Below are 12,853 nucleotides of genomic sequence, written 5' to 3'. Positions count from 1 at the left end.
GCCAAGTCACAGAGTTTTAAAATGTCAGAGCTTTGACTATTAATATACCTTGTTAATCTATATATCACCAGAATCCAGTATTTAGTGGATACTTAATAAACATGTGGCAAAGAAATTAATCTAAATTTTCTGGTTTCAAGAGTCCAGTGCTCCTTTTATTAGCAGTTTTAGTAATTCTCCTCCAATTGGGAGGATAGGTTTGTAGCTGAGTTAATTAAATTACTAACCCAAAATCAAGAATGTTACTTAATTGAGGTCGGGCACAGCGGCTCACGCCTGTAATCCCAGCACTTTGGGAGGCCGAGGCAGGCAGATCACCTGAAATCAGGAGTTTGAGACCAGCTTGGCCAATATGGTGAAACCCTATCTCTACTAAAAGTACAAAAATTAGCCGGGCATGGTGGCACGCACCTGTAGTCCCAGTTATTTGGGAGGCTGAGGCAGGAGAATAACTTGAACTGGGGCAGCGGAGGTTGCAGTGACCTGAGATCGTGCCACTGCACTCCAGCCTGGGCAACAAAGTGAGACTCCATCTCAAAAAAAAAAAAAAAAAAAAAAAAAAAAAAGAATGTTACTTAATTGAAGCAATTTAGGTAGCCAGATCTTCTGGACTGAAAGCATAAGCAGAATTTTGTTAGCTCACTATCTTTTCACCTACACGTTTCATAGGAATATATGTAAAATTACTTTGATAGAATAGGCAAAAAAAAATTCCTATAAACGAGTACCTATTAATTACCTGTGGTGCAAGAAGAGGTAGCCTAATATAAGCCAAAAGTTTACTTAGATCTTTCCGTCTCTGTTCCAAATCATGACGGACCCAAGTAAGAAGTGCATTCAATATTGTCTCCTCATTAGGAATGTTCATGTCATCACTAGCCAAGAGCTTTGCAATTTCGCTGGCTGGTAATAATACAAATTCCTGGTTTCTGATTACTTCCATGAAATGCTCCTAGAGGGAAGAAATAGCAGATAAACAATATTGTTCGCTCTGACCATCACAATTTACTTAGAAGGAAGTAAAAGCTTTTTATATTAGCTACCAAAACACAATTTATATTTTAGACCTTACAATATAATACTTACTTGTTAGGAAAGAAACACAGCAGAGAAAAAAAAAATTAAACTATAATTATGTTGTTAAACATATACAAGTAGAATTAAAGTGTTATATCACTTATTACATTTAAAAAATGGACCTGGGACATTTAAGTGTTGCTTCACTCAAGTTAGGAAATACTTTTGGCAATTCTTTTGAAGGAAGAGAGAAAAAATGAATTAGACACTGAGATGTATGATACTCTTAACACCAGAAGTGGTTGGATTTGTGGTTTGGATTTGTGGGTGCTGAAGAATTTGGCCAGCAGTGGAGCCAAATACCTAGAGAGCTTGGTTACTTCTCTTACTGAGAAATGGCCTCCAGAGTGGCTACATTTCCCAGAATCATTCTAGACCACAGACGTCTTCTCAGATCCCTGGAATGAGTATTTGTTCTTAGAGTTATACTACAGTCAAATAGGTCTTCAAGATCATTTTAATGATATTTATAAGACCATCTAGGATTTTGGGTCTGTTTTCGAATTTTTAATCTCTTTTAAGGGTCTGTTTTTAAATTATTTATCTCTTCTAAGGGTCTGTTTTTAAATTTTTAATCTCTTCTAATATAATTTATTTACAAAGCTCTTTTGGTCTCATAGGAAAAAGGACCAAAGGTGGGAAAAAAAAGTAGTGACCCATGATGCCCTGGGATCAGGATGTTAGACTGAAGATGACTCAGTCCTGGCCTCACATTAGAATCAAATCCTCTATAATTTGAAATGGGAAATAAAAATGCCTTTAGGTGTGAGATGACCTTGATAGGCTATTACGCTAAATAATCTGGAGAGAAGGAAAACATACCATCTGATTTGAAAGGTTTTAAGTCTTAATGAATGGATAGTTGACATAGTTGTAATATAAATGCAAATACTAGACACATATTGCCCCTTAATGTTTTTCTCATATTTCCTGATGTATTATCGCTGTCTCAGCATGCAGAGGTTTACTAAAGAAGCTAAGGCTGTTTAAATTAGAGCTAGAGATAAGGACTATCAATAACTATCTTCTATATTAAAATGAGAATTATATTTTCCATATAGCCTGTGGTAACCTGAGTGAGGTACTGATCTAAAATATACATTAGCTTGACATTCCTATCAAGTAGAAGTTCTAAAGGGGAAACCATTCATGAATAATTAATGAATTTCAATTGCTTCAATTTATCATGATTTGTTCAAGGATGTCTAAATGAGTCTATTTTAAATGATGGATTATCATTTTCAGAAACATATTTTAATAAAACTTCAATGCTAGAATGGCTTCAAGCAAAAGGTTCTATTGAATTGCATACTGACATTATTTTGGTAACACTTAGCAAGATCTACAAAAATGTTGAAACTCTCAACCCAGTTATCCCACTTGTAATTTAAACCTTAATAAATAATTTGTAAGCAAAAAGCAAAGCTGAATACCTAACAATACTTCTCTGTACTATTATTTACAATGGTAAAAAATGGGAAATAGCCTATATGTTCAGTTATAGGGAGCTGTATATTAAATAAGCATTGAAAATTTCAAAGACAAAGATCACGTAGCTACATGGAAAGGTACTTATGATAAAATGTTAGGTGAGACTGTGAAGAAACTGAAATAATAATATATATTTCCAATTCCTTTAACATATAAAGTATAATCGACAGATTTATACATTGGTATAACTATGCCATACTTTCAAATGGCATTAATTGGATTTCATCAGTAACAAAAGGACTATCACGTAAATATGCACTTGACGAATTATTTGTTGATATATCTATTTCAGAATAATGCCCATTCCATTCTAGTGTAATTTACATTAAGTGAAAATTGAGTTTTTCAACAACTTATGAAATACTACTGAACTCAAGGTTGAATACAAAGTATTTTTCAAAAGTATTAATTTGGTTTTGAAGCAGCTACTTTAGCAGATCTCAATGTTTTTTGTAAGTCTTCTAGATTGAGAAAGACAATTTTAAGTTTTAAAATTAAATGTTTTTATTTGTGTCATAAATTCAAAATGACATTAAATAGTCGTAATCATACAACCAGTCTTAAGACTTTTTTAGAGGTTACATGACTTGCTCTAGGTCATGTTCAGTGGCAGGCAGAATGAGAAAACAGGTTTCCAGATTCATGGATCCTGGGGAGGACTCCTCATCTTTTACCACTTGTATTCGTGCAGGATCAGTGAACATCCCTAGTCCATGCACCATTCACTGATTGAACTCACTGGCGTGGTATTATGCTTTATATTTTAAATCCATATTATAATACACACAACTATCATGCTACCAAACACTTGCTAGCATTGTGCCCTTTCCCCCTTTGGAATAGTTTTTAAGCAAATGAAATTATGGAGGGATTTATTTAAATTGAAGATTGAATTTTGCTATACATTGTCATTTGGTTCCCATAGCAACAATTCAAATCAGACAATCTGCCTCTAAATTACTTATTGTTATTAGAATTCAATTTCATGTCTCTGTTAAAACTGAATAATGTTAAATAATGGCCTTGAGAAAAAAAATCTACCACAACTAATTGGCTATGAAAATAGCTTTAAAAACATCCAGCTAATTTAAATTTAATTTCTGTGTAAGCCTTAAAGCAGCAATCATGCCTCTACTGTAAACAGGAGTGACCTAAATGCATACAAATGTTTTCACCTGAATAAAACGCCTTCCTAGAAAAAAGATGATTATTCAAATTATAAACTGATTTTGAAGAAAAAAATCCAACTTTATTTATATTCATCTCATTCAAAAAAGTAGTTGAAACTGCAGGTGTATGGTTAAAATGAGAATCTACAAAGAATGATAAAGACTGAGGGAAAAAAACATTTCAATGGACTTAATTTTTAAAATATCAACATAATAGCATGCTAGGGCTATATATTATTGTCCTGTTGTACAATCTCTTATTTTTCCAGTTGAGGCTCTGTGACTATCATAAAAAATTCCTGAGAAATGATTACACCACAGGGAGGAAAACCAATCATAAAGGCTGTGGTTTTGTGAGTGCTTTTGTTCCCTCCCATAAATTTCTATTGTGTTGGATAGAGGAAATCCATATAATGATGATGACAACAATGGAATGAGACTCACTGACTGGATATATGACATGCCAATCAATGTTCTGAGTGTTAAACTTCTATTAACTCATCTAATCGTCACACCAAGCTCATGAAGTAGACAGAACTGATCTTGCCAATAGTTTGTAAATACCTATTCTTACAATTTTTCCAAATCTCTATTTCTCTAATGAAAGATTCCTAAAGCACTCTCAATCTCTTCATATCCCAACTCAATGGAACGATGGAGGAGAGGGTAGGCAAAATAACATTCCCCAAATATTGATAAAATTAGTAATATCCATAACTGTACACTTGTATGTGAATATTCACATTTTTTCTTCTCTTAGAAACTGTATTGCCCTAAACTGACGCATTTAAAGCAACACTCTTCAGTAATTGCCCAGGTGTGAAGAACTAACTGCTACAGTGTGGCAACATGAACATTCCTCAAAAACCCATACACCCTCCCTTGCCTGCACCCCTCTACTGTTAAGACCACAGAGGGTGGTCCTAACACTATGCTCTCAACATGCCCTTATTTTCTTACTATCCTAGGTCAATCTATTTTTTAACTTTTAAGTTCAGGGGTACATGTGAGGGTTTGTTATACAGGTACACTTGTATCATGGGGGTTTGTTGTACAGATTATTTCGTTTTATTATCCTTCAGGCTACTGAATCAGAACCTCTTCTATGATTTATTGAGCACATAATTTGCTATAATGAATAAAAACATCATTCCACATGGCTGTAAATAGTTTATACATAGTCAGATTTATCCTTAACAAAAAGCCTCCCATTTGTCCTCTACCAATATGCTGCAACCTCTGTCACCAATTTCTATCAGTGAATATGTGAACAATCCTGAAATTCATCCATGTGCAGCAAAGTAAAATGTTTGGGGAGAGTCCTATTTTAAAAAGCAGCAAATCTGAAAATGTTAATGGAACAGTCCTAGGCCACTGTTCTGCTTCCCAGTGACTGCAATAACTTAGGGCTTGACTCAGATACCCACGAGAAGTATTACTTGGTGCTTTCCCATTATAACTCAATGAAAATATGACACACTAGGCAATGAAGCTCAATCTCAAGACACGTGGCAGAGCCATGGGAAAACAGTAACATGTAGATAAGCCTACAACAATAGGAAATATGCATATGGAGGATCGACTTTCTCACTTTCAAAAAATACATACCATAGTATAATTGTGAGCCACTTTATGCAAATCTGTACAACCTTGGGCATCAGCAAAGGAACGAATTCCAAGGCAGTTGGATGGATGAAGCTGTTTCATTAAAAACTTACAGCATGCTTCTACAACCTGTGAAAGCTGAAGAAGGCAAGCTGTAGACAACAGGCACTCAATATTATCTTCTTTTAATTCAAGGCGGCCTTAATGATAAAAAGAAATTCCATCAGCCATGGAACTACATTAACCTTATTTTATAAAATAACTGATGTTAACAGTAGTGGTTCCATATAAGAGCTCATTACATGCATTACAGACCTACATGGTTTAAGACATCCCAAAAAGAAAAAAAGGACTAAATGGGGAAAAAATTATTAGCTCCTTGAGACATCTACTAAAATAAAAACTAATGGCTTATTTTCAGAATTTTAAAATGATACATTAGTTAGTAACTTACATCTACTATATACCTGTATAACTCTCAATTTTTTTTTTGAGACAGGGTCTTGTTCTATTGCCCAGGCTGGAGTGCAGTGGTGTAACCAATGGCTCACTGCAGCATCGAACTCCTGGGCTCAAGCGATCATCCATCCTGCCTTGGCTTCCCGAAGTGCTGGGATTTACAAGCATAAGCCACTGCACCTGGCCAACTCTCAAATTTTAAATGCAAAAATTTGACACTACATAATTCATTTAATTTTTATATTAACATTTTAAAGGGCCATTCAAAAACTGAATTATGATAACCATTTTAAAGGTTTTAGTATGGAAATTTTAATTTATCACCAGGTTAAATACAAAGGGTAGTAATGACAATAGCAAAATTAACTGTTAGCTATAGCATGCTTTCTAAAAACAGAAATCTGAAATCTAATAATACAACATAAATCTAAGAGGTTTTAATTTACATTTTCAGACTTGTTACCTGTATAAGCATACTGGATCAAGGACCACAATGAATTTGGTTCTACACCTTCCATTTTTATTTCTTCTTGTCTTGCTTCTCTGACATCATTAGTAAACATGGCAGCAAAATAGTCTGAGACAGAGGAGAGCACCAATCTGTGAACACATTAGGAAAAAAAAAATCAATGACCACATTCAAGTTGATGTTCATTAATAAATGCTGCTGCTGCTTTTTTATTTGTTACTGATAGTGCATGGTACTAGGAAATGCATTTTAAGCTTGACAAATTGCTTTATTCTCTAGTTCCTTCCTTTGAATAATAAATTACCATTACCAAATTTTCTGCTGAGGTGAATGCTTTACCAGTTCACTAATCAAATAATGCTATATAACATCCAGAAAACAAGCTACAAGCCCATAGCATCACATCAACTATATAAAGGAAAAAATGTAAAAGTTATTGTTTGTTTATCATTTTTGAAAATAAACTAAGCCATTTTTTAAAAATTTAATTATAGAAGTAGTGAATATATGGGAGACATTTGAAAATGGTTTTTGCTAGCAAGTTTTAAACTTTTATAATATTCTATTATTATCTTAGTCTGCATTTTGTTTAAAAATTATGTTGTAATAACACTATAAAACTATATTTTTTATCATTATAAAATATATTAGCTATGTCTCTAAGTTTTTGATGGCCATATATAATACATTTAAATTATAATTTTTTTTTTTTGAGACAGAGTCTCATTCTGTCTCCTAGGCTGGCGTGCCGTGCTATGATCTCGGCTCACTGCAACCTCTGCTTCCCGGGTTCAAGCAATTCTCCTGCCTCAGCCTCCCGAGTAGCTGGGATTACAGATGTGGCCACCATGTCCAGCTAATTTTTTTATTTTTAGTAGAGATGGAGTTTCGCCATGATGGCCAGGTTGGTCTTGAACTCCTGGCCTTAAGTGATCAGCCCGCCTGGGCCTCCCAAAGAGCTAGAATTACAGGCGTGAGTCACAGCACCTGGCCGTATTTTTGAAACAGGCATTTTTTCACTGGATAATGTCTTGAAGATATTTCCATGTCAACACACTTAAATAGATTTTAAATAAATATTTTCATTTTTAAAAGTAATAAAAATTTTGATACAGATAATCATTGGGTCCCTCTCTAATTCCATTTTCTTACCTCCCCAGGAGTGGCACTGCTGAGTCATAAGATTTGCTGAAGTAAGGTACCAATTTAGACCCCACCAGCATTGTATAAGACTAACATTTTCCCCATAATATTATCAGATGTTAAAATTTTTGGCCATAAAGTGTTAAATGGTATCTCGTTGTTTCAATTTTCATTTATCTGATTGCTAGTGAGGTTTTTCAAATGTTTATTGGCCATTGGTTGCTTCTTCAGAAATTTGCCTATTCATTCATTCATTCATTCTTTAATGAACAAATACTGATGTGTGTCCAGTAAATACTGGGTACTGTTCTAGATACTTGAGATACATTGGATACAAAATAAGACAAAAGATCCCTTCTCTTATGGAGTCTTACATTTAGAGGGTAGGGAGACAATGATCAGCAGAAGTAAATTCTATAGTATATTAAGAGGTGATAAGTGCTAAGGCGAAAAAAAGTAGGGCAAAGGCAAATGGGGAAAGGGTGGTTAAGTTTAAATAGGTGGTTTCACTGGAAAGTGACACGGGCAAAGATGTGAAGGAGGTTTAGGATTTGGTCATGCAGGTATCTGGGAATAGCCTTCAGGCAGAAGAAATAGTGCAAAATTCCAAAGGTAGGAGCAGCATGCCTGGCACATGCAAGGAACTACAAGAGGTTCTGAGTGGTTGATGCTGACTGAGCAAGACAGAGACCAATAGGACAATACTAGAGAGATACGGCAGGCTGGATCATGTACATCATTGCATGTGCTTTGTCTTTCACACTCAGTGACATGAGGAGTCAATGAAAGATTTGATCAAAGAAATGACTGAATCTGAGTTCCACTTTAAAGGATCACTCAGGTAGCTATGTTAAAACAGAATGTAGGGGCAAAGAGTGGAGGCAGGGAGACCAGCTGGAAGGCTTTTGCATCAGTCATCTAAGTGAGATGTTGATGGCTCACACAAGCATGGCAGGTAAGGTAATGAATGAGTTCAGTTTTGGAAATACAGAATTTGAGATGCCTCTGTGAAATTCGGGTTGAAATAGCTTTTCTAACAAACCTATGTTCATAACCTGGACTTTCTGTCACAGTATATAGTAGTATCTCAATAAATGTATGCTAACTGAGTCACTGAAAATTGTAATACCAAGCCAATTCCTCCTAATGATTTTATTTCCACTTTGGAAGGTTTTTTATTTTTTATTTCAGTAGGTTTTGGGGCAATGGGTGGTGTTTTGTTACATGAATAAATTCTTTAGTGGTAATTTCTGAGATTTTGGTGCACCCATCCTCCAAGCAGAGTACCTTGTACCCAATGTGTAGTCTTTTATCCCTTACTCCCCTCCCACCCTTTCCCCCAAGTCCCCAAAGTCCACTGTATCATTCTTTTTTGCTGGGGGTGGAGACAGAGTCTCACTCTGTCTCCATGCCCAGGCTGGAGAGCAGTGGCACGATCTTGGCTCATTGCAACCTCTGCCTCCCAGGATCAAGCAATACTCATGATTCAGCCTCCCAAGTGGCTGGGACTACAGGTTCACGCCACCACGCCTGACTAGTTTTTGTATTTTTAGTAGAGACGGGGCTTTGCCATGTTGGCCAGGCTGGTCTGGAACTCTTGGCCTCAAGTGATCCACCCACCTCGGCCTTCCAAAGCGCTAGGATTACAGGTCCTGAGCCACCAAGTCCGGCCCGTTGTATCATTCTTTTTTTTTTTTGAGACAGAGTCTTACTCTGTCACCCAGGCTGGAGTGCAGTGGCGTGATCTCGGTTCACTGCAACCTCTGCCGCCTGGGTTCAAGCAATTCTGCTTCAGCCTCCCGAGTAGCTGGGATTACAGGCACCTGCCACCACACCCGGCTAATTTTTGTATTTTTAGTAAAGATGGTGTTTCACCGTCTTGGTCAGGCTGGTCTTGAACTTCTGACCTCGTGATCCACCTGCCTCGGCCTCCCAAAGTGCTGGGATTACAGGTGTGAGCCATCGCGCCCAGCCTCATTGTATCATTCTTATGCCTTTGCATCCTCATAGCTTAGCTCCCACTTATAAGTGAGAACATATGATGTTTGGTTTTCCATTCTTGAGTTACTTCACTTAGAATAAGTCTCCAGTTCCATCCACGTTGCTGAGAATCCCATTATTTCATTCCTTTTTATGGGTGAGTAGTATTCCACGATGTATGTATACACCACATTTTCTTTATCCACCTGTTGACTGATGGGCATCTGGGCTGGTTCTATAATTTTGCAATTGAAAATTGTGGTGCTATAAACTTGTGTGCAAACATCTTTTTCATATAATGACTTCTTTTCCTCTGAATTGATAGCTAGTAGTAGGATTGCTGGATCAAATGGTAGATCTACTTTTAGTTCTTTTTTTTTTTTACCTTTAGTTCTTTAAGGAATCTCCACACTGTTTTCTGTAGTGTTTGCACTAGTTTGCATTCCTGCCAACAGTGTAAAAGTGTTCCCTTTTCACCGATATCTATGCCAACATTGATTATTTTTTGATTTTATGATTGTGGCCATTCTTGCAAGAGTAAGGTGGTATTGCATTGTGGTTCTGACTTGCATCTCCCTGATCATTAGTGATGTTAAACATGTTTTCTTTTTTTTTGAGACGGAGTCTTGCTCTGTCGCCCAGGCTGGAGTGCAGTGGTGCGATCTTGGCTCACTGCAAGCTCTGCCTCCTGGGTTCACGCCATTCTCTTGCCTCAGCCTCCCGAGTAGCTGGGACTACAGGTGCCCACCACCATGCCTGGCTAATTTTTTTTGGTATTTTTAGTAGAGACGGGGCTTCATTGTGTTAGCCAGGATGGTCTCGATCTCCTGACCTCGTGATCTGCCCGCCTCAGCCTCCTAAAGTGCTGGGATTACAGGCGTGAGCTACCACGCCCGGCCAAACATGTTTTCATATGCTTGTTGGCCATTTGTAGATGTTCTTTTGAGAACTATCTATTCATGTCCTCAGCCCACTTTTTGATGGGACTGTTTTTTTTTTCTGATTTATTTGAGCTTTTTGGTAGATTCTGGATATTAGTCCTTTGTCGGATGCACAGATTGTGAAGATTTTCTCCCTGTCCGTGGGTTGTCTGTTAACTCACAGATATTTTCTTTTGCTGTGCAGAAGCTTTTTAGTTTAATTAATTCCCATCTATTTATCTTTGTTTTGTTGCATTTGCTTTTGTGTTCTCGGTCATGAAGTCTTTGCCTAAGCCAATGTCTAGAAGGCTTTTTCCGATGTTATCTCACTTTGGAAGGTTTTTAAAAAAAACCTTTGGGACAGAGTGTCAATTAGTTTTGATGGGCATCCAAAAAAAAAAAAAAAAACCTTTGAGAATCATACTGGTGATTAACAATGAACAATTGAATACAGAATTATAAAAAAATGAATTATTCTTTATTAAATGGCTCTTTTCCTTTTCTTACTTCAAGAAATAATATGTAATTTGTAGGAAAGGCTTTTTTTCCCTAGCACTGCTTTTCATACTTCTTGGAAATCAGCAAACAGAAGTTGGGATAGATATGGCTGTTTTAAAAACTCTTAAGATTTTTGCTACTCCACTTCACCAGCTTTTCTTCTTCTAAATATCCACAAACTTTAATTGCCACTGAGTTTACTTAAAGTATTTAATAGGTAGAATATGGCATAAAAGCTTCTTACAGTAGCTGCAATCTACACCAAACAATACCAACTTATAAGGGCTAGTATGTTTTGTTATTGTGCTTCTACAACAGGAAAATGACCCTTTTAGGATCACCAAATGTGTAATAATTTCATATGCACTGTTTTCTTGATGGAAATTCCATGAACTACACCCCTTCCCAAAAACATAATAGTCAATTGAAGTAGGTTACCTCAATATACATATCTAAATTACCGAGGAAATATTTCACACATACAGAAATATAGAAAACAACTACCTGTGAGCTGGAATTCTGCGATCACCAGCGACTAAAATTACATCACACAACTGTTTATGTCTCAAATAGTTTTCCATTTTTTTAAATGTTTGCTCGGCATGATTAAGGGCTTGGAAAAATTCATCTGATGTACATGGCTCCATAGTATGACAGGATGATAATGTCTGACTACTATTGGAAGTCCTGAAAAGAAAAAAAAACACACATTTTGAAATATCACTATCACATTAAAAAGATCTTTCCTATTAAGTCCTTTGAAAGCCTTCAAATGTAATAGAAGAAATCAATGCTACCTATCAATATTAATGTATAATCCTTCATCATTTTAGTCTCTTAAAAATCAATGATGCCTCAAGTCATATGATTCTTGTAAACACTGTAAGTGAATATAAACTGTTAATTAATTGCTACATATATTCTTTGTAGTATCTTTTTGTGAGGTCTTTTCTCTGTTAAAGCCAACGTCTCTGCTGAAAAAGAGCTAAGCTATATTCATAATGATAACCACATCTCCTAACATTATATTTAAGGATATAAGAGATCATTCATCTTTGAAGGCAGAAAGGCAATTAAATTATTTTGGAGATACAAATTCAAGTCAAGTTCATTAAAAGATATATTGTCATAAAAATAGTGTTATAAATAATTATTTTGGTTCTCTGTCCAGTCCTCAAAAGCCCAGGTATTCTATAACTTATATTACAGGTTAAAGGAATTTGATAGCCTAATACAGCTGTCTAAAAAATTATTTGAAATTTCTAAATTATAATTTGAAGAGTAGGAGTTCTAATTTCTTTCTTTCTTTTTTTTTTTTTTTTGTTTGAGACGGAATTTCGCTCTTGTTGCCCAGGCTGGAGTGCAATGGCGCGATCTCGGCTCACCACAACCTCCGCCTCCTGAGTTCAAACAATTCTCCTGCCTCAGCCTCCTAAGTAGCTGAGATTACAGGCTTGTACCACCACGCCTGGCTACTTTTGTATTTTTAGTAGAGATGGGGTTTCTCCATGTTGGTCAGGCTGGTCTCGAACTCCTGACCTCATGAGATCTGCCCGCCTCAGCCTCCCAAAGTGCTAGGGTTACAGGTGTGAGCCACCGCACCCAGCCTTATGTTCTGTTTTCATATGATTTACTGATAAAAACTGTGAAAAAGTGAAAAGGTTAGGACTAAGAATGAAGTCCTGAGTCCAATTCTTTCCTCCTCACCCTCACCCCCAGTTCTCCTCTCCAGGATCACTTAAATCAAGTAATCAAAGTCGGTTGGTTATGCAATTAACTATAAAACCAGTGACTGTGCCATAACTTAGTTCTCATTTCTCATCAGATCTTCTTTTAAGGATATGATGGTTGTGACATATGCTTTGTTGAATCAAGCCCCACTTTATCTTAAGATAACCTTGTTAATATAACTAATAACCTAATCAAAAAAGAAAAAAGTCATCATATTTCTTACTTTTAAAGTAAAGGGAACTGGAGCTAAGGAGATAAGTGCCTTGCCAAGAGTCAGAGTTCATCCATGGCAGAGATAGGGCTATCACAGA

At 36.3% G+C, this 12,853-nt stretch overlaps 1 protein-coding gene across 4 annotated transcripts in view; it reads right to left on the bottom strand.

Moving 5' to 3' along the window:
- KLHL5 (kelch like family member 5) overlaps nt 1-12,853 on the bottom strand; it is a 76,002-nt gene that overhangs the window by 34,906 nt on the left and 28,243 nt on the right. For all 4 annotated transcript variants that reach the window (XM_024246128.3, XM_024246127.3, XM_054553445.2 and 1 more), the window contains 4 exons: nt 11,316-11,498; nt 6,265-6,401; nt 5,346-5,542; nt 740-952 (listed from right to left, as the gene is read on the bottom strand). In XM_024246128.3, the coding sequence (XP_024101896.1) occupies nt 740-952; nt 5,346-5,542; nt 6,265-6,401; nt 11,316-11,458 (690 nt within the window). In that variant the 5' untranslated portion in view covers nt 11,459-11,498. The remainder of the gene's footprint in view (nt 1-739; nt 953-5,345; nt 5,543-6,264; nt 6,402-11,315; nt 11,499-12,853) is intronic.

The sequence above is a fragment of the Pongo abelii genome, chromosome 3 (genome assembly GCF_028885655.2).
Source record: "Pongo abelii isolate AG06213 chromosome 3, NHGRI_mPonAbe1-v2.0_pri, whole genome shotgun sequence".
Taxonomy (NCBI): Eukaryota; Metazoa; Chordata; class Mammalia; order Primates; family Hominidae; genus Pongo; species Pongo abelii.
This window is presented reverse-complemented; position numbering and strand designations above follow the sequence as displayed.